Source organism: Bombina bombina, chromosome 4 (assembly GCF_027579735.1).
Source record: "Bombina bombina isolate aBomBom1 chromosome 4, aBomBom1.pri, whole genome shotgun sequence".
NCBI classification, from domain to species: Eukaryota; Metazoa; Chordata; class Amphibia; order Anura; family Bombinatoridae; genus Bombina; species Bombina bombina.
Window position 1 is genome coordinate 701,294,202 of NC_069502.1, and position 22,582 is coordinate 701,316,783.

The 22,582-nt window shown below is 42.5% G+C and overlaps 1 protein-coding gene across 3 annotated transcripts in view; it reads left to right on the forward strand.

Moving 5' to 3' along the window:
- The window catches only part of DSE (dermatan sulfate epimerase), a 229,839-nt gene that overhangs the window by 161,183 nt on the left and 46,074 nt on the right, over window positions 1–22,582 (forward strand). For all 3 annotated transcript variants that reach the window (XM_053710880.1, XM_053710881.1, XM_053710882.1), the window contains one exon: window positions 22,155–22,408. In XM_053710880.1, coding sequence (XP_053566855.1) covers window positions 22,155–22,408 — 254 coding nt within the window. The remainder of the gene's footprint in view (window positions 1–22,154; window positions 22,409–22,582) is intronic.

The following is a 22,582-nucleotide window of genomic DNA, read 5'->3' on the forward strand; positions in this document are numbered from 1 at the left end:
TTGAGGAAAAGAAAGACAACAAAATTGTCTTTTTAACAGAGTATTCAAGACAATATAGAGAAATCTGCCAAATAGTGAGGCATAATTTTAATATGCTATCTGCAGATGACAAACTCCAACAGGTAGTTACAGAGGGCCTAAGATACTCCTACAAGAAAAACAGAACAATAGGCAACATTGTGGCACCCACAAGAATTAAAAAGATAGGACATTCCATCTCTTCATGGTTAAGCTGCAAAGGTACATTCCACTGCCATCATCGCACATGTGTGGCTTGTGAGAAGCTGGCCCCTGGTGACCGGTTTACCTCACTAATGACAGGTCAGAATTTCATGATAGATTCTTGCCTCAACTGTAGGTCTACATATGTGGTCTATTTGATCTCTTGCAGGGAGTGTTCCCTCCAATATGTAGGCCTCACGACAAGAGAGGCTAGAACCCGTATTAAGGAGCACCTCAGTGACATTAGAGCGGGGGTACTCACCACAGCATTGATTCAACATTTTGCGGGGGTACACCAGAAAGACACTAGTTCCTTCTCTTGGACCATTATTGAGAGGGTGGCTCCCTGTAAGGGGGGAGTCGACAGGGTCCACAGACTGGGGGAGAGGGAGGCCTTCTGGATTTTCAAACTCAAGACAAGAGTACCAGGGGGCCTAAACTCGGAATATGACCTCATCAATTTCTGGTAGTGCCGACCCTCTCCCCCACTCGGTTCGCCCTGCACACACTAACCATACATAGTCTTTCCATGCCACTTTAGGAGTGTAGCAGCCCACTATATCAGGACTCCCCAGTCTGACCTATTAGGTCCGTGTGACTCTGGTGTGTAATATAGACCCATCTCTCTAGTGCAAATGGGGTCTTTCTTTCTTTCTTTATAATAGTGAAGGCACCTATGGTCCGGTGTGGTATGAAATACATATGTTAATGATCCTATGTATTAGTAGACTCCGCATCAACTTCACTTCTGCTAAGGGTTAACTGCAGTGTTATTATTATTATCACTATTGCTGTCATTGATATATATCAAGGTCCAGTATGTGTGCACATAGCAAATTGAACATATCTTAGCAATATTAATCTTTATATTGGTCGCTAGTCGTTAGATGTAAACGATTGTTATCCCATGCTTATATCATTTGTGTTTTCATTTCAGCCATTATGAAACAGCGTCCCAGCACTACAGGTGTGTCCAGCTGGGTCCGGAGCTATCTGTTCTGCCCTCGGCTGTACTGAACACATTTCCTCTACTTTGATCACTGAAATTGTTTAGTAATTGTAGAATAACTGTATATGATGTACGGGTACTGCTTATTATCCTCTATCGCTTATTTTAGTTTAGTAACTGTGTAGCACCTACTTTCTTGTTTCAATTGTATCTTTATTCTGTTCCAAGTGTATTCACTGTATGCTGTATTTAGTGTGTTACCCTGTGCGTCCCCAGGTCCCATTGGCTACGTAACTCAACACCCATTGGAGGATTATTTGGGGGGAGTGTTCCCATCCACCAATGAGAAGACTAGCTACTATTTTTAAGTTCACCTCACTGTGTTTTAGTCAGGTAATGAGTAAGGCTGTAAGCTGAAACGCGTATACCTGTTTTTCTACTAGCTAGTCTCCTTGTTTTGTCAGTATTTACCCCGGGGGGTTTTTTCTCCCCTCTCACTGTTTTGTATATTGTTTGACAAACGTGTTTGTTTTTCTTCACTCAGAGCGCCAATGTGCGCTATGTTTACTGTTTGCAAGTAAATAAATTCTTTGTGCATAGATTTGCTGCTCGTGCTCCTTTTTTCTATTTTGTGTATTTATAGGCATTTTGAGGTTTGGGAAACTTTGCCCCTCCTGGTAGGAATGTATATCCCATACGTCACTAGCTCATGGACTCTTGCTAATATGAAAGAAATGAATTTATCAGGTAAGTTCTTACATAAATTATGTTTTTTGGAATACCTATAAGTTACTTTGCTTAGATGCTGAGGCCGGCAAGGCCATGCGGGAACCAATTAACAAAGAGGAAATTATTCAGGCGATTAAAGAGTGTAGTCTTAATAAAGCGGCGCGCCCTGATACATTTCCAGCAGAATATTATAAAATCTTGTCAGATCAAGCGATAGATCCCTTATATGGGTTATTCAATGCGTATTATGTTCAGGGTCATCCAATATCGGTCAATTTCAGTGCCTCATTAATTGTTTTAGTTCCGAAAAAGGGCAAGAACGTTGAAAAATTGGATTCATATCGTCCAATTTCGTTTTTTAATATGGACTACAAGTTAACAAGTATTTTGGCAACTAGACTTCAGAAAGTTCTTGCCAGTCTAATTCACCCGGATCAAACAGGCTTTTTAAAAGGTAGATCCTCATTCTTGAATTAAAGGAAATTATTGCTGACAGTAGAGTATTATAATACAAGAAAAAAATTAAATAAAATGGATTCAGAGGATAAGGCAATTATCGTGTTAGACGCTGAAAAATCCTTTGACTCTATCAGTTGGGCGCATTTATGTTTTACGTTAGAACAATTTGGCTTTAAAGGTCCCTTTCAATTCTTTATTCAGGCACTATACGATAAACCGAGATCTGCATTAATAGTTAACGGGTTATGCACAGATTATTTCCAAATATTTTGTGGCACTCGTCAAGGTTGCCCGCTGTCCCCGCTCTTGTTCAACATCTGCATTGAACCCTTAGCAATTGCCTTACGTAAGGCCATCAGGGGGATAAAAGTGGGGAATTCAGAGACGCAAATCTCTCTATATGCTGATGATCTACTTGTCTTTCAATCCAATACGGGGGAAAATGTGCCGGTATTATTGAATTTGCTCGAAACATTTGGATCCTTCTCAGGGTATGCAATAAATTCCAAAAAATCAGAAATTCTATGGCTAAATCGTACTAGATTTTTCAAAGAAAGACGGCTCCAGCTGAGGTTAAAACGAAAATCCTTTATTGGGAAATTTAAAACATGTGAAACACAGCAAGCGAGTGAAAGGTGCTGAGGGCGCAGCACTTGTTTGGCTTACATGTTTCGGAAATGATCCGTAGTCATAGCCTGACTATGTCAGTTAAACACTGCTTTTGGGTGATTTTTATGGGGTAACACTAAACCAAAGCTATCTTTAAAAAGACTTAGCCAGCCGAAAGAACAGGCCGGGTTAAGTTTTCCCTCAATCCAAAAGTATAACCTTGCATGTTTGATAAAGATTGTCCCAGACTGGCTAATGGATAAATGGGCATTAGCTCTTCGGGACATAGAAATTGATTTTTTTCAAACCTTATTCTTTAAAGGCACTTGTTCACATGAATCAAAAAGCCTGGCCTCTATTGCTTAAAAAGATGTATACCTTTAAAAATCCCATAATAGCGTAGCAAAACTTTTGCCGGGCTCAGAAATATTAATTATCAGTGTTCCAAATTTCTGACTATACAAAACAATCCGGTATTTCCTGCGGGGCTTGATTCGGAAATCTTTAAAAGATGGAACATTAAGGGGCTTGAGTTCTTCGTTCAATGTATAGATACGGATAAGAATATTACACATTCATTTAGTACTTTGAAAGAAAAATTTGACCTTCCTAACAGAGATATGTTTGGCTACTTTCAAATCAGACATTTTTTGAATGCACAGTCCCTAAAAGACTATCATAAGAATTGGGAAAGTGTCTATGCCGGTACAGGTATCTTTCTAAAGGGTAAAGTCTCCATATCGCAATGGTACAATTTGCTATTAAATAAAGTAGGTTATATTCGAGTTGGAACGTCTGCAAGAAAAATGGTCCTCTGATATCCCTGCCATAGAGAACAAGACAATTGAAAAAAGTGTTGCTCGAGCATGGGCAGCTACTCCGCAATTAGCCTGGCGGGAATCTCATATTAGGTTAATTAATAGAGTATATATTACTCCAGAGGATTATCTGCGCTCCTTAATATGTTGGATAATAAATTAATTTTGGAAAAATATGAAACTTCAACAGGATCAGAAAGCGAGATTGACTTTTTCTCTTGCAAGTGTATCCAGTCCACGGATTCATCCTTGTGGGATATTCTCATTCCCTACAGGAAGTGGCAAAGAGAGCACACAGCAAAGCTGTCCATATAGCTCCGCCCCCAGTCATTCTCTTTGCCCCTCTAACAAGTAGCATCTCCACGGGAGGGTATAGTGAATGTGGTGTTAGATTTGTAGTTTTTATATCTTCAATCAAAAGTTTGTTATTTTTAAATAGTACCGGTTTGTGCTATTTACTCTCTGGCAGAAATATGATGAAGAATTCTGCTGAGAGGAAAATGATTTTAGCATGTTGTAACTAAAATCCATTGCTGTTCCCACACAGGACTGAGGAGTACCAGAAAACTTCAGTTGGGGGGAACAGTTGGCAGGCTTAACTGCTTTGAGGTATGTTTCAGTCATCTTTTTTTCTAGTCAAGACAAGGTAATGCTAGAAGACTGACAAGATTCCCCATGTGGGAAGGGTAAGCCATGTTCTGAAACTTAGTATAGAACTAGAGGCTTATTTAAGTGGGCTCACTAGACTGGTTATCACTTTAACAGGGCAATCGATTATTTTGTTTAGAAAAATACTCTTTATTGACACTTTTAAGCACTTTTGATGTGTTTATTGGGGTTTTATTCCACATGGCATTATTTTTAGTCACCTAAATTGGGTTCTGAAGGACCCACAGCTCCGGATTGGGAGGGGCCTAATTTTGCGCCTCAGTTGCGCAGTTTATTCTGACACGTTTTCCCTGCATGCTGCTTCTCATGGGTCCAGAGACTGCTGGAGGACTTCAGGAGGCTTGATTTTCACAAATTCAATCCTTTAAGAAAGGTAGGGCCACAGCAGGCTGCTGTGGCAAGGTGCTGTAGTTTATTAACCGGTTGTCTGCTTTAGGCGGCATTAAAGGGTTAATCAGGCTGAAACTTGCTGTGCAATCATATCGAAGCATTAGGCACATACTGTAAAAATTTCAAGAGATTTGGTTCATTTTTCACTGTTTTGTAAAATTGTGTGCGCTTTTATTATCTTAAAGGCACAGTACCATTTATTGCAAATTGTATTTTTTATTACATAAAGTGTTTTTCCAAGCCTGCTTGTGTATAATACCAATCTGTTAAACATGTCTGACACTAAGGAAAAGCCTTGTTCTATGTGTTCAGAAGCCATGGTGGAGCCCCCACTCAAAATGTGTCCCAAGTGCACTAATGTGTCTATACACTTTAAAGATCATATTGTGTCACTCAAAATTATAGCCTTAGATGATTCTTTGACTGAAGGTAATGAGGATAGTCCGCTGTCCTCTCCCCGTGTGTCATCACCAGTTACGCCCGCTCAAGCGATACCTAGTACCTCTAGTGCATTAGCACCTATTACATGGCAACAACTGGCGGCAGTCATGGATAATTCCCTTGCGGCCTTTCTATCCAAACTGCCAGTTTTCCCGAAAAAGCGCGATAACTCTGTTTTGAGAACAGATGAGGAGCAGTCGGAAGCTTTGGGAGGTTTATCTGATGTACCCTCACAACACTCTGAAGTAGGGGCGAGGGATGTTATGTCTGAGGGAGAAATTTCTGATTCAGGAAAAGTTTCTCAGCGGGCAGAATCAGATTCACTAGCATTTAAATTTAAATTGGAACACCTCCGCGTACTGCTTAGGGAGGTCTTATCAACTCTGGATGATTGTGACCCTATGGTGGTCCCAGAGAAATTGTGTAAAATGGACAAATATCTAGAAGTCCCTGTATACACTGATGCGTTTCCGATCCCTAAGAGGGTGGCGGATATTGTTGCTAGGGAGTGGGAAAGACCAGGTGTACCTTTTTGTTCCCCCACCTATTTTTAAGAAAATGTTCCCCATAACTGACCCCAGGCGGGACGCGTGGCAGACGGTCCCTAAGGTAGAGGGGGCAGTTTCAACACTAGCCAAGCGCACAACCATACCAATTGAAGACAGTTGTGCTTTCAAAGATCCTATGGATAAAAAATTAGGTTTACTAAAGAAAATATTTGTTCAACAAGGTTTCCTTCTCCAGCCTATTGCCTGCATTATTCCTGTAACTACTGCAGCGGCTTTATGGTTTGAGGCGCTGGAGGAGTCGCTTCAGACGGAGACCTCATATGACGAAATTATGGATAGAATTAAGGCTCTAAAGCTGGCTAATTCTTTTATCACAGATGCCGCTTTGCAATTAGCTAAGTTAGCGGCAAAAAATTCTGGTTTTGCCATCATGGCGCGCAGAGCGCTTTGGCTTAAATCATGGTCGGCCGACGTGTCGTCTAAAACAAAATTACTGAATATTCCTTTCAAGGGAAAGACCCTTTTCGAGGCTGAGTTGAAAGAGATTATTTCGGATATCACTGGGGGAAAGGGCCATGCCCTCCCGCAAGATCGGCCTTTTAAGGCTAAAAACAAGGCTAATTTTCGTTCCTTTCGCAACTTCAGGAGCGGTCCTGCTTCAGCCTCTGCTACCGCAAAGCAAGAGGGTAACAGTTCACAGCCCAAGGCAACCTGGGAAGCCTTTGCAGGGCTGGAACAAAGGTAAACAGGCCAAGAAGCCTGCAGCTACTACTAAGACAGCATGAAGGGGTAGCCCCCGATCCGGGACCGGATCTGGTAGGGGGCAGACTCTCTCTCTTTGCTCAGGCTTGGGCAAGAGATGTTCCCGATCCCTGGGCATTAGAGATAGTTGCTCAGGGATATCTTCTAGAATTCAAGGACTTTCCTCAAAGGGAAAGGTTCCACATTTCTCGTCTGTCTACAGACCAGACAAAGAAAGAGGCGTTCTTACACTGTGTAGAAGATCTACTCAAGATGGGAGTGATATATCCAGTTCCAATTACAGAACAAGGACTGGGTTTTTACTCAAACCTGTTTGTGGTTCCAAAAAGGAAGGAAGTTTCAGACCAATCCTGGATCTAAAAATTCTAAACAAATTCCAAGATGGAAACATTCGGACAATCTTACCGATGATCCAGGAAGGTCAATATATGACTACCGTGGATCTAAAGGATGCGTACCTTCATATTCCTATCCACAAAGATCACCATCAGTTCCTAAGGTTCGCTTTTCTGGACAAGCATTACCAGTTTGTGGCCCTTCCCTTCGGGTTGGCCACCGCTCCCAGAATTTTCACAAAGGTGCTAGGGTCCCTTCTAGCGGTACTGAGACCTCGGGGCATTGCAGTAGCACCCTATCTGGACGACATCTTAATACAGGCGTCGTCTTTTCCCAGAGCCAAGGCTCATACGGATATTGTTCTGGCCTTTCTAAGGTCTCACGGGTGGAAGGTGAACACCGAAAAAAGTTCTCTGTCCCTGCTCACAAGGGTTCCCTTCCTGGGAACATTAATAGACTCGGTAGAAATGAAAACATTTCTGATGGAGGTCAGAAGGCTAAAGCTTCTAAGTACTTGCCGAGTTCTTCATTCCATTCCTCGGCCATCTGTAGATCAGTGCATGGAGGTAATCGGATTAATGGTAGCAGCAATGGACGTAGTCCCTTTTGCTCGAATTCATCTCAGGCCACTGCAACTGTGCATGCTCAAACAGTGGAATGGAGATTATGCAGATTTGTCTCCTCAAAGCCAACTGGACCAGAAAACCAGAGATTCTCTTCTCTGTTGGTTGTCTCAGGATCACCTGTCGCAGGGAATGTGCTTCCGCAGACCGGAGTGGATCATTGTAACGACCGACGCCAGTCTGTTAGGCTGGGGCGCGGTTTGGGGCTCCCTGAAAGCTCAGGGCCTATGGTCTCGGGAAGAGTCTCTTCTCCCGATAAACATTTTGGAATTGAGAGCGATATTCAACACGCTCCAGGCATGGCCTCAGCTAGCGGCGGCCAAGTTCATCAGATTTCACATCACGACTGTAGCATACATAAATCATCAGGGAGGAACAAAGAGTTCCTTAGCGATGAAGGAAGTAACCAAGATAATCAGGTGGGCGGAGGATCACTCTTGCCATCTATCTGCAATTCACATCCCAGGAGTAGACAACTGGGAAGTGGATTTCCTAAGTCGTCAGACTTTTCACCCGGGGGAGTGGGAACTCCACCCGGAGGTATTTGCACAGCTGACTCAGCTATGGGGCATTCCAGAGTTGGATCTAATGGCGTCCCATCAGAACACCAAACTTCCTCTTTACGGTTCCAGGTCCACGGACCCCAAGGCGGCATTGATAGATGCTCTAGTAGCGCTTTGGTCCTTCAATCTGGCCTATGTCTTTCCACCGTTTCCCCTTCTCCCTCGGCTGGTAGCCAGTATCAAACAGGAGAAGGCCTCAGTAATTCTGATAGCGCCTGCGTGGCCACGCAGGACTTGGTATGCAGACCTAGTGGACATGTCATCTGTCCCACCATGGACACTGACAATGAGGCAGGATCTTCTAATACAGGGTCCATTCAAGCATCCAACTCTAGTTTCTCTGCAGCTGACTGCTTGGAGATTGAACACTTAATTCTATCCAAGCGTGGGTTCTCTGAATCAGTCATAGATACTCTGATCCAAGCTAGAAAACCTGTCACCAGGAAAATTTACCATAAGATATGGCGGAAATATCTTTGTTGGTGTGAATCCAAGGGTTACTCGTGGAGTAAGATTAGGATTCCAAGGATATTGTCTTTTCTCCAAGATGGATTGGAGAAAGGTTTATCAGCTAGTTCCTTAAAGGGGCAGATATCCGCTCTGTCTATCCTTTTACACAAGCGTCTGGCAGAAGTACCAGATGTTCCAACGTTTGCACAGGCGTTAGTCAGAATCAAGCCTGTCTATAAACCTGTGGCTTTTCCATGGAGTCTAAATTTAGTTCTTTCAGTTCTTCAAGGGGTTCCGTTTGAACCTTTACATTCCATAGATATTAAGTTATTATCTTGGAAAGTTTTGTTTTTGGTAGCTATATCTTCTGCTCGTAGAGTTTCAGAATTGTCTGCTTTGCATTGTAATTCACCCTATCTGGTGTTCCATGCAGATAAGGTAGTTTTGCGTACCAAACCTGGTTTTCTTCCTAAAGTTGTTTCTAATAAGAACATTAACCAGGAAATCATTGTTCCTTCTCTGTGTCCTAATCCAGCTTCTAAGAAGGAACGGCTTTTACACAATCTTGATGTTGTTCGTGCTTTGAAATTCTATTTACAAGCAACTAAGGATTTCAGACAAACATCATCTTTGTTTGTTGTCTATTCTGGTAAGAGGAGAGGTCAAAAAGCGACGGCTACCTCTCTTTCCTTCTGGTTGAAAAGCATCATCCGATTGGCTTATGAGACTGCTGGACGGCCTCCTGAACGAATTACAGCTCATTCCACCAGAGCTGTGGCTTCCACATGGGCTTTCAAGAATGAGGCTTCTGTTGAACAGATTTGTAAGGCAGCGACTTGGTCTTCACTGCATACTTTTGCCAAATTTTACAAATTCGATACTTTTGCTTCTTCGGAGGCTATTTTTGGGAGAGAGGTTTTGCAAGCAGTGGTGCCTTCCGTTTAGGTGACCTGTCTTGTTCCCTCCCTTCATCCGTGTCCTAAAGCTTTGGTATTGGAATCCCACAAGTAAGGATGAATCCGTGGACTGGATACACCTTGCAAGAGAAAACAGAATTTATGCTTGCCTGATAAATTACTTTCTCTTGCGGTGTATCCAGTCCACGGCCCGCCCTGGCAATTAAGTCAGGTTAAAATTTTCTTGTTTAAACTACAGTCACCACTGCACCCTATGGTTTCTCCTTTTTCTCCTAACCTTCGGTCGAATGACTGGGGGGCGGAGCCAGAGGGGGAGCTATATGGACAGCTTTGCTGTGTGCTCTCTTTGCCACTTCCTGTAGGGAATGAGAATATCCCACAAGTAAGGATGAATCCGTGGACTGGATACACCGCAAGAGAAAGTAATTTATCAGGTAAGCATAAATTCTGGGGTTTTTTTTAACAAGTGGAGCAATTATATACTCTCACATCAATAGAGTTGCAAAGGAGACTTATTTCACCTTTTAAGAACTCTGTATGGATTCAAAATGCAATTTTCAGAGGGGAAATTAGTAGAGAAATCGTTGATAATGTCTGAAATAGGCAGGCTCGGGAGGCATCCGTTGGGGGGTTTTCTGTTCTCCCCTTTCCCTCCTTTTTTTTTTTTCTCTCTTACTTTCTTTTCTATTTACTATTATCTTGTATTTGTAAATGTGTACTTTTTTCTGATATGATCTATCAATGAATACACTGATATCCTGTATGCTGTTTATATAAAATAATAAATATATTTAAAAAAAAAAAAAAAAAATTACCCTACTTTTATTGTGTCAGTAAGTTCCATCCGGAGTATCTGGGTACTGACAGTTAGTTTTGCAGTTAAAAATATTTTTAAAGAGACAAGTTGTCGTTTGTGTTTTTCTATCAAATAATGGATTCAGATGTAATTCAAACTGTTCCATGTTCTATGTGTTTGAATGCCCCTGTTGCCTAAAGCGGATGCTTCTCAAGAGTTTACAGATGAGATGCAGAGTATGCCGCTGTTTTCTCCCCAAGCGTCAGTCTTAAACTCCCGCTCAAGTGGTGCCAGGTATTTTGCCAGTTTCTGCCGCATTTACTTTAAAAGACATTGCTGCAGTGATGTCTTCTACTCTTTCTGATGCGTTATCTAATTTTCCAAATATATCGCACGGCAAGCGTACAAGAAGAGACAATTGTGTGGTCAATTCAGCCTCTGATTCTCTGATGGCGATTGAGGACGTACCTGCCCACAGTGAACGGGAGGGCACGGAGGTCCTGTCTGAAGGTGAACTCTCTGATTCTGGGAGCGCCTTGCCCATGACTGACTCTAAAGTCTTTCAAGTTTAAGCTGGAACACCTTCACCTATTACTAAGGGAGGTGTTGGTTACTCTGGATGATTGTGACTCAATAGTGGTCCCTCCAGAAAAATTGAGTAAGTTGGACAAATATTTAGAAGTTCCTTCTTACTCGTATGTTTTTCCAGTTCCTAAGAGAACTTGCTAAAGAATGGGAGAGGCCAGGTATTCCATTCTCCCCTTCTCCTATTTTTAAGAAAATGTACCATATAGCTGACGCTATTAGGGTTTCTTGGCAGACGGTTCCTAAGGTTGAAGGAGCCATCTCTACCCTGGCCAAACGGACTACTATCCCTATTGAGGATAGTTGTGCTTTTAAGGACCCCATGGATAAGAAGCTGGAGGGTCTCCTTAAGAAGATGTACGTTAACCAGGGATTCCTTTTGCAACCGGCGGCCTGCAATGTTACAGTTACCACCGTGGCCGCTTATTGGTTTGATGCCCTGGAAGAGTCTCTTAAGGTGGAGACTCCTCTGGAAGAGATACAGGATCGGATTAAAGCTCTTAAGTTAGCTAATTTGTTTATTACGGATGCTTCTCTGCAGATCACTAAATTGGTGGCTAAGAGCTCAGGCTTTGCTCTCTTAGCACGCAGGGCTTTATGGTTTAAGTCTTGGTCTGCGGATGTTTCATCCAAGTCTAAGCTTTTGGCTATTCCTTACAAGGGGAAGACCCTGTTCGGGCCTGACTTTAAGGAAATTTATTTCTGACATCACGAGAGGTAAGGGTCATCTCCTCCCTCAGGATAAAAAGTCCAAACAGAGAGGGCAACAGAGTAATTTTCGTTCCTTTCAAAATTTCATGGGAGTTCCCTCTTCCGCTAAACAAGAAGGGAATTATTCCCAAACCAAGTCTACTTGGAGACCCAACCAGTCTTGGAGCAAAGGTAAACAATCCAAGAAACCAGCTGCTGCTACCAAGTCAGCATGAAGGGTCGGCCCCCGATCTGGGACCGGATCTAGTAGGGGGCAGACTTTCTCTCTTTGTCCAGGCATGGATAAGAGATGTTCAGGATCCCTGGACACTAGACATTGTGTCTCAGGGGTATCAGTTGGAGTTCAGAAATTCTCCCCCCAGAGGAAGGTTTCTTCTTTTTAGATTATCTGTAGACCAGATAAAAAGAGAGGCGTTCTTACGTTGTGTAGGAGACCTTTTTCCATGGGAGTAATATGTCCCGTTCCAATACGGGAACAGGGATGGGTTTTATTCAAATCTGTTTGTAGTTCCCAAAAAGGAGGGAACGTTCTGACCCATTTTAGACCTCAAAAGTCTAAACAAATTTCTCAGGGTTCCATCTTTCAAGATGGAAACTATTCTTACCATTCTTCCATTGATCCAGGAGGGTCAATTTATGACTACTGTTGATCTAAAGGATGCATATCTGCATGTTCCTATCCACAAAGATCATCACAAGTTCCTCCGTTTTGCCTTTCTGGACAAACTTTTTCAGTTCGTGGCTCTTCCTTTTGATCTGGCCATGGCGCCCAGAATTTTTACAAAGGTTCTGGGGTCTCTGCTGGCGGTTCTCAGACCTCGGGGCATTGCAGTGGCGCCCTATCTGGACGATATTCTGATCCAGGCGTCTTATCAGCTGACAAAGTCTTATACTGACATTGTTCTGTTCTTTCTATGGACTCACGGGTGGAAAGTGAATCTAGAAAAGAGTTTTAGTTCCACAGACCAGGGTTCCTTTCTTGGAAACGCTAATCGACTCTCTATCCATGAAGATCTTTTTGATGGACGTCAGAAAGTTAAAGATTCTGAATACATGCCGAACCCTTCAGTCCAATCCTCGGCCGTCAGTGGCTCAGTGCATGGAGGCAATTGGATTGATGGTAGCGGCAATGGACATCATTCCGTTTGCTCGTTTTCATCTCAGACCTCTACAACTGAGCATGCTAAGGTAGTGGAATAGATCTAGATCAGGAGACAAGGGACTCTCTTCTATGGTGGTTGTCGCTGGATCATCTGTCCCAGGGACATGCTTCTGCAGACCCTCATGGGTGATAGTGACAACGGACGCCAGCCTGTTAGGATGGGGAGCAGTCTGGAACTCCCTGAGGGCTCAGGGGGTATGGACTTGATCGGAGTCTCTAATTCCCATCAATATCCTGGAGTTGAGAGCAATATTCAATGCGCTTCAGGCATGGCCTCAACTGGCTTCGGCCAAATTCATCAGATTCCAGTCGGACAACATTACGACTGTAGCTTACATCAATCATCAGGGAAGAACAAGGAGTTCCCTAGCGATGACAGAAGTAGCCAAGATAATTCAGTGGGCGGAGGCTCACTCGTTATCTGTCAGCAATCTAAATCCCAGGAGTGGAAAACTGGGAAGCGGATTTTCTGAGCCGACAGACTTTTCATCCAGGGGAATGGGAACTCCATCCGAAGGTTTTTGCCAACCTGATTCTCAGGTGGGTCAGGCTGGAGTTGGACCTTATGGCATCTCGTCAGAATGCCAAGCTTCTGAGATACAGGTCCAGGGATCCCCAGGCCGAGCTGATAGATGCCTTGGTCGTTCAGTCTAAGTTATGTGTTAAGGAGCGTCTGTTACATAATTTAGACGTGGTCCATGCTTTGAAGTTTTACTTACAGGCGACTAAGGATTTTTGTCAATAGTCTTCCTTGTTTGTCGTTTTTTCTGGGAAACGTAGGGGTCAGAAAACTACTGCTACCTCTTTTTCCTTTTGGCTGAAGAGTATCATCCATTTTGCATATGAGACTGCTGGACAGCAGCCTCCTGAACGAATTACGGCTCATTCCACTAGGGCTGTGGCTTCCTCATGGGCATTCAAAAATGATGCTTCTGTTGATCAGATTTCCAAAGCTGCAACTTGGACGTCTCTTCACACTTTTTTTACAAATTCGATACTTTTGCCTCGTCTGAGGCTGTGTTTGGGAGGAAAGTTCTTCAAGCAGTGGTGCCTTCCGTTTAGGTTCCCTGTCTTGTCCCTCCTGTTTCATCCGTGTACTATAGCTTTGGTATTGTATCCCACAGTGTGTGTGTGTGTGTGTGTGTATATGTGTGTGTGTTTTGTTTTTTTATTTTTGGTATTTTTTTTTAAAATAGTTATTTATAGTTTAAAGAGACATGAAACCCAAATTTTTTCTTTCATGATTCAGATAGAGAATACAATTTTAAACAACTTTCTATTTTATTTCTTTTATCTAATTTGTTTCATTCTCTTGGTATCATTTGTTGAAGGAGCAGCAATATTCTACTTGTTTGCAACTGAACACATGGGTGAGCCAATGACAATCGTTATATTTCTGCAGCCACCAATCAGCTGCTAGAACCTAGGTTCTTTGCTGCTCCTGAGCTTACCTAGATAAACCTTTCAGCAAAAGAATAACAAGAGAAAGAAGCAATTTAAATTATTGAAGTAAATTGGTAAGTGGTTTAAAATTGTATGCTCTGTCTGAATTATGAAAGAAAATGTTTGGGTTTCATGTCCCTTTAAGCTTAGGTTTTTTTTTTTTTATTTCACAGGAAAGTTTTAATTATTTTGAAGGTAGTTGTATTATAATTTTAATTTAAATTTAGCGGGTGTTAGGTTTAGAGGTTAATAGTTTAATTTAGTTTGTCGCGATGTGGGGGCCGCCGGTTTAGGGGTTAATAGGTTTAAGTTGGCATTTGGGATGCGGGGGCGGTGGATTAGGGGTTAATAAGTTTATTAAGTTAACAATGTGGGGGTTTAGGGGTTAATACTTTAATTTAGTGTTGGCGGATTAGGGTTTATGTTTATTATAGTATTTGCGATGCGGGGGTGGCTTTTAGGGGTTAATGGGTAGTTTATGGGTGTTAGTGTACTTTGTAACATTTTTGTTATGAGTTTTGTGAAACATTTTTGTTTAAAAAAAATCCATTACTACTGGTCTTTGATATTGGAATGGATCGTGGCGGTATAAGCTATAGCGCTAGCGTAATACGGGTGACCTGAAAATTCCACACTCAAAATCATTTTTTTGAGTTCGGAATGGAGAGTTACGGTATAGACTAAAACGCTAGCAGTATAGCCGTACCGCCACAACTTGTAATATGCTTGCAAAGGCCTATTTTTAAGCGGTATAGCCATACCACAACACTTGTAATAATGGTCAAAGTGTATTATTTTCGTCACTTCGCACCATCATACAGTTTATGCAGAAGATTAAAAAGTATAAAATATCTAATCTTACAAATAGGTATTAAATATCTATCCATACAATTAAGTAGACACGCTTTGAATTTAACAAAATTCCATTGTAACAATGTATGCTTGCTCCTACACCTGTCCATTCAGTGTAACAAAAATAAAATACAAAATAAAACACCAAACATAATATAGATATTTCTCCAACATAGGTGTGTCCGGTCCACGGCGTCATCCTTACTTGTGGGATATTCTCTTCCCCAACAGGAAATGGCAAAGAGCCCAGCAAAGCTGGTCACATGATCCCTCCTAGGCTCCGCCTACCCCAGTCATTCTCTTTGCCGTTGTACAGGCAACATCTCCACGGAGATGGCTTAGAGTTTTTTAGTGTTTAACTGTAGTTTTTATTATTCAATCAAGAGTTTGTTATTTTGAAATAGTGCTGGTATGTACTATTTACTCAGAAACAGAAAAGAGATGAAGATTTCTGTTTGTATGAGGAAAATGATTTTAGCAACCGTCACTAAAATCCATGGCTGTTCCACACAGGACTGTTGAGAGCAATTAACTTCAGTTGGGGGAACAGTGAGCAGTCTCTTGCTGCTTGAGGTATGACACATTCTAACAAGACGATGTAATGCTGGAAGCTGTCATTTTCCCTCTGGGATCCGGTAAGCCATGTTTATTACGATTGTAAATAAGGGCTTCAAAAAGGGCTTATTAAGACTGTAGACTTTTTTTGGGCTAAATCGATTGATTATTAACACATATTTAGCCTTGAGGAATCATTTTATCTGGGTATTTTGATATAATAATATCGGCAGGCACTGTTTTAGACACCTTATTCTTTAGGGGCTTTCCCAAAGCATAGGCAGAGCCTCATTTTCGCGCCGGTGTTGCGCACTTGTTTTTGAGAGGCATGGCATGCAGTCGCATGTGAGAGGAGCTCTGATACTTATAAAAGACTTTCTGAAGGCGTCATTTGGTATCGTATTCCCCTTGGGGCTTGGTTGGGTCTCAGCAAAGCAGATACCAGGGACTGTAAAGGGGTTAAAGTTCAAAACGGCTCCGGTTCCGTTATTTTAAGGGTTAAAGCTTCCAAATTTGGTGTGCAATACTTTTAAGGCTTTAAGACACTGTGGTGAAAATTTGGTGAATTTTGAACAATTCCTTCATGTTTTTTCGCATTTGCAGTAATAAAGTGTGTTCAGTTTAAAATTTAAAGTGACAGTAACGGTTTTATTTTAAAACGTTTTTTGTACTTGTTATCAAGTTTATGCCTGTTTAACATGTCTGACCTACCAGATAGACTGTGTTCTGAATGTGGGGAAGCCAGAATTCCTATTCATTTAAATAAATGTGATTTATGTGACAATGACAATGATGCCCAAGATGATTCCTCAAGTGAGGGGAGTAAGCATGGTACTGCATCATTCCCTCCTTCGTCTACACGAGTCTTGCCCACTCAGGAGGCCCCTAGTACATCTAGCGCACCAATACTCCTTACTATGCAACAATTAACGGCTGTAATGGATAATTCTGTCAAAAACATTTTAGCCAAAATGAACACTTATCAGCGTAAGCGCGACTGCTCTGTTTTAGATACTGAAGAGCATGACGACGCTGATATTAATATTTCTGAAGGGCCCCTAACTCAGTCTGATGGGGCCAGGGAGGTTTTGTCTGAGGGAGAAATTACTGATTCAGGGAACATTTCTCAACAAGCTGAACCTGATGTGATTGCATTTAAATTTAAGTTGGAACATCTCCGCATTCTGCTTAAGGAGGTATTATCCACTCTGGATGATTGTGACAAGTTGGTCATCCCAGAGAAACTATGTAAAATGGACAAGTTCCTAGAGGTGCCGGGGCTCCCAGAAGCTTTTCCTATACCCAAGCGGGTGGCGGACATTGTTAATAAAGAATGGGAAAGGCCCGGTATTCCTTTCGTCCCTCCCCCCATATTTAAAAAATTGTTTCCTATGGTCGACCCCAGAAAGGACTTATGGCAGACAGTCCCCAAGGTCGAGGGAGCGGTTTCCACTTTAAACAAACGCACCACTATACCCATAGAGGATAGTTGTGCTTTCAAAGATCCTATGGATAAAAAATTAGAGGTTTGCTTAAAAAGATGTTTGTTCAGCAGGGTTACCTTCTACAACCAATTTCATGCATTGTCCCTGTCGCTACAGCCGCATGTTTCTGGTTCGATGAGCTGATAAAGGCGGTCGACAGTGATTCTCCTCCTTATGAGGAGATTATGGACAGAATCAATGCTCTCAAATTGGCTAATTCTTTCACCCTAGACGCCACTTTGCAATTGGCTAGGTTAGCGGCTAAGAATTCTGGGTTTGCTATTGTGGCGCGCAGAGCGCTTTGGTTGAAATCTTGGTCGGCTGATGCGTCTTCCAAGAACAAGCTACTTAACATTCCTTTCAAGGGGAAAACGCTGTTTGGCCCTGACTTGAAAGAGATTATCTCGGATATCACTGGGGGTAAGGGCCACGCCCTTCCTCAGGATCGGCCTTTCAAGGCAAAAAATAAACCTAATTTTCGTCCCTTTCGTAGAAACGGACCAGCCCAAAGTGCTACGTCCTCTAAGCAAGAGGGTAATACTTCTCAAGCCAAGCCAGCTTGGAGACCAATGCAAGGCTGGAACAAGGGAAAGCAGGCCAAGAAACCTGCCACTGCTACCAAGACAGCATGAAATGTTGGCCCCCGATCCGGGACCGGATCTGGTGGGGGGCAGACTCTCTCTCTTCGCTCAGGCTTGGGCAAGAGATGTTCTGGATCCTTGGGCGCTAGAAATAGTCTCCCAAGGTTATCTTCTGGAATTCAAGGGACTTCCCCCAAGGGGGAGGTTCCACAGGTCTCAGTTGTCTTCAGACCACATAAAAAGACAGGCATTCTTACATTGTGTAGAAGACCTGTTAAAAATGGGAGTGATTCATCCCGTTCCATTAAGAGAACAAGGGATGGGGTTCTACTCCAATCTGTTTATAGTTCCCAAAAAAGAGGGAACGTTCAGACCAATCTTAGATCTCAAGATCTTAAACAAGTTTCTCAAGGTTCCATCGTTCAAGATGGAAACCATTCGAACTATTCTTCCTTCCATCCAGGAAGGTCAATTCATGACCACGGTGGATTTAAAGGATGCGTATCTACATATTCCTATCCACAAGGAACATCATCGGTTCCTGAGGTTCGCATTCCTGGACAAACATTACCAGTTCGTGGCGCTTCCTTTCGGATTAGCCACTGCTCCAAGGATTTTCACAAAGGTACTAGGGTCCCTTCTAGCTGTGCTAAGACCAAGGGGCATTGCTGTAGTACCTTACTTGGACGACATTCTGATTCAAGCGTCGTCCCTTCCTCAAGCAAAGGCTCACACGGACATTGTCCTGGCCTTTCTCAGATCTCACGGATGGAAAGTGAACGTGGAAAAGAGTTCTCTATCTCCGTCAACAAGGGTTCCCTTCTTGGGAACAATAATAGACTCCTTAGAAATGAGGATTTTTCTGACAGAGGCCAGAAAAACAAAACTTCTAGACTCTTGTCGGATACTCCATTCCGTTCCTCTTCCTTCCATAGCTCAGTGCATGGAAGTGATCGGGTTGATGGTAGCGGCAATGGACATAGTTCCTTTTGCACGCATTCATCTAAGACCATTACAACTGTGCATGCTCAGTCAGTGGAATGGGGACTATACAGACTTGTCTCCGAAGATACAAGTAAATCAGAGGACCAGAGACTCACTCCGTTGGTGGCTGTCCCTGGACAACCTGTCACGAGGGATGACATTCCGCAGACCAGAGTGGGTCATTGTCACGACCGACGCCAGTCTGATGGGCTGGGGCGCGGTCTGGGGATCCCTGAAAGCTCAGGGTCTTTGGTCTCGGGAAGAATCTCTTCTACCGATAAATATTCTGGAACTGAGAGCGATATTCAATGCTCTCAAGGCTTGGCCTCAGCTAGCGAGGGCCAAGTTCATACGGTTTCAATCAGACAACATGACAACTGTTGCGTACATCAACCATCAGGGGGGAACAAGGAGTTCCCTGGCGATGGAAGAAGTGACCAAAATCATTCTATGGGCGGAGTCTCACTCCTGCCACCTGTCTGCTATCCACATCCCAGGAGTGGAAAATTGGGAAGCGGATTTTCTGAGTCGTCAGACATTGCATCCGGGGGAGTGGGAACTCCATCCGGAAATCTTTGCCCAAGTCACTCAGCTGTGGGGCATTCCAGACATGGATCTGATTGCTTCTCGTCAGAACTTCAAAGTTCCTTGCTACGGGTCCAGATCCAGGGATCCCAAGGCGGCTCTAGTGGATGCACTAGTAGCACCTTGGACCTTCAAACTAGCTTATGTGTTCCCGCCGTTTCCTCTCATCCCCAGGCTGGTAGCCAGGATCAATCAGGAGAGGGCGTCGGTGATCTTGATAGCTCCTGCGTGGCCACGCAGGACTTGGTACGCAGATCTGGTGAATATGTCATCGGCTCCTCCTTGGAAGCTACCTTTGAGACGAGACCTTCTTGTTCAGGGTCCGTTCGAACATCCGAATCTGGTTTCACTCCAGCTGACTGCTTGGAGATTGAACGCTTGATCTTATCGAAGCGAGGATTCTCAGATTCTGTTATCGATACTCTTGTTCAGGCCAGAAAGCCTGTAACTAGAAAGATTTACCACAAAATTTGGAAAAAATATATCTGTTGGTGTGAATCTAAAGGATTCCCTTGGGACAAGGTTAAGATTCCTAGGATTCTATCCTTCCTTCAAGAAGGATTGGAAAAAGGATTATCTGCAAGTTCCCTGAAGGGACAGATTTCTGCCTTGTCTGTGTTACTTCACAAAAAGCTGGCCGCTGTGCCAGATGTTCAAGCCTTTGTTCAGGCTCTGGTTAGAATTAAGCCTGTTTACAAACCTTTGACTCCTCCTTGGAGTCTCAATTTAGTTCTTTCAGTTCTTCAGGGGGTTCCGTTTGAACCCTTGCATTCCGTTGATATTAAGTTATTATCTTGGAAAGTTTTGTTTTTAGTTGCAATTTCTTCTGCTAGAAGAGTTTCAGAATTATCTGCTCTGCAGTGTTCTCCTCCTTATCTGGTGTTCCATGCAGATAAGGTGGTTTTACGTACTAAACCTGGTTTTCTTCCAAAAGTTGTTTCTAACAAAAACATTAACCAGGAGATTATCGTACCTTCTCTGTGTCCGAAACCAGTTTCAAAGAAGGAACGTTTGTTGCACAATTTGGATGTTGTTCGCGCTCTAAAATTCTATTTAGATGCTACAAAGGATTTTAGACAAACATCTTCCTAGTTTGTTGTTTATTCCGGTAAAAGGAGAGGTCAAAAAGCAACTTCTACCTCTCTCTCTTTTTGGATTAAAAGCATCATCAGATTGGCTTACGAGACTGCCGGACGGCAGCCTCCCGAAAGAATCACAGCTCATTCCACTAGGGCTGTGGCTTCCACATGGGCCTTCAAGAACGAGGCTTCTGTTGATCAGATATGTAGGGCAGCGACTTGGTCTTCACTGCACACTTTTACCAAATTTTACAAGTTTGATACTTTTGCTTCTTCTGAGGCTATTTTTGGGAGAAAGGTTTTGCAAGCCGTGGTGCCTTCCATTTAGGTGACCTGATTTGCTCCCTCCCTTCATCCGTGTCCTAAAGCTTTGGTATTGGTTCCCACAAGTAAGGATGACGCCGTGGACCGGACACACCTATGTTGGAGAAAACAGAATTTATGTTTACCTGATAAATTACTTTCTCCAACGGTGTGTCCGGTCCACGGCCCGCCCTGGTTTTTTTAATCAGGTCTGATAATTTATTTTCTTTAACTACAGTCACCACGGTACCATATGGTTTCTCCTATGCAAATATTCCTCCTTAACGTCGGTCGAATGACTGGGGTAGGCGGAGCCTAGGAGGGATCATGTGACCAGCTTTGCTGGGCTCTTTGCCATTTCCTGTTGGGGAAGAGAATATCCCACAAGTAAGGATGACGCCGTGGACCGGACACACCGTTGGAGAAAGTAATTTATCAGGTAAACATAAATTCTGTTTTTCAGAACTTTTGTATAGGATGACCTTTGGTGCAACTATGTTTTAATACTTACCAGTTCTCCAATTTATTTTGATTCCTGTAATGTATTTGTTGGTTCAGAGAAACATATATCTATGAGCCTAGGAGTTACTGGCAGGTTATTAGTGACAATCACTTAATAGCTATAACAACATTAAGCACCTTATTTGAACTGTGACAACTCACTCTTTCAAATGAGGGGTTTTACATAATTTTATGGAGAGGTGGTAATCAAGGCACCTCACAATCACTAGAGCATACAAAATGGAAACCATGCTGTGAGGTATTTATCATTGTTATGACACTGTGTTGGTAGCAAAGTGGACACAGGGCCCCTCATTTGAAAGACAATGATACAGGGGCATCTGGACAGCAGGTGGTTGTTCTACATTACTAGATGAAGGCCCTTGCATTGATTTACTTAGTGGCTTTCGTATAATATAGTCTAAATGTAGCACACCACCTGCTGTCCCCAGTAAACACTGGTTGTTCAGCCAATTAGTGACTATAACAGGTCCAACGACAGCCACTGATTGGCTGATTTTCTTTTGAAAAGCTTTATTTCATTTAATTTAGGAGCTGCTGAGCAAAGAATGTGTGGGTGGATATTTGTCAATAAACAGTTGTCTCTCTTAGTTTAGCAATCAAGAACACTTGCCTATTAGTTTAGAATACCAACCAGATAAATCTAATTTGCATTTCCTTAAAAGGGACATAAACAAGTTCCTATAAATGAAATTAATGCTTCCTTAGCTACTTATCTTGGCTCTCCTTGGGTAATACATTCCCAGGTAAGAAATACCCCTCTCACCTGGGAAGTATTAACCATGGATATGAGCCAAAATATAGACGTTTCTTATATTTGGGTGCTAATCTCTAATTTTCGTATGTTATAATTAGATATACAAAAGTCAAGATTTATTTTTAAGAAATAAGTCTAAAGTTACTTATAGCTTTAAATAAAAGATGCTATGCATATGAGCCTATTTTACAGTTAGGATCATGACAATAGCACTGGCTACCATTCAGAGCTTAGCTCTTTCTGATATTTATAAGTTGCTTGTTCAGCGGTTCTAATCTTAACAACTGTGTTTCTGCTTTCTCTTTACAGGCTAGTAAAGGATGCTCCCTGGGATGAGGTTCCCTTGGCACATTCACTTGTTGGTTTCGCTACTGCTTATGACTTTCTCTACAACTCCCTTACCAATCACCAAAAAGAGAGGTTTCTTGAGGTTATTGCCAATGCTTCAGGATATATGTACGAGACTTCATACAGGAGGGGATGGGGGTTTCAGTACCTGCATAACCATCAGCCAACCAACTGTGTGGCCCTACTGACTGGTAGTTTAGTAATGATGAATCAAGGTATGTCTAACACATTCTCTGGCAAAAACAATATTTATGCTTTTTTTGGCAAACTTATTTAGTAATTTTTAATAAATTAATGGAGTTTTACTCATGTAAGAAAAGAATAAATTTAAACTAATTTTATTTCTACATTTCAAATAGGAATTTATTTTGTAAGCTGAGTTCATTACT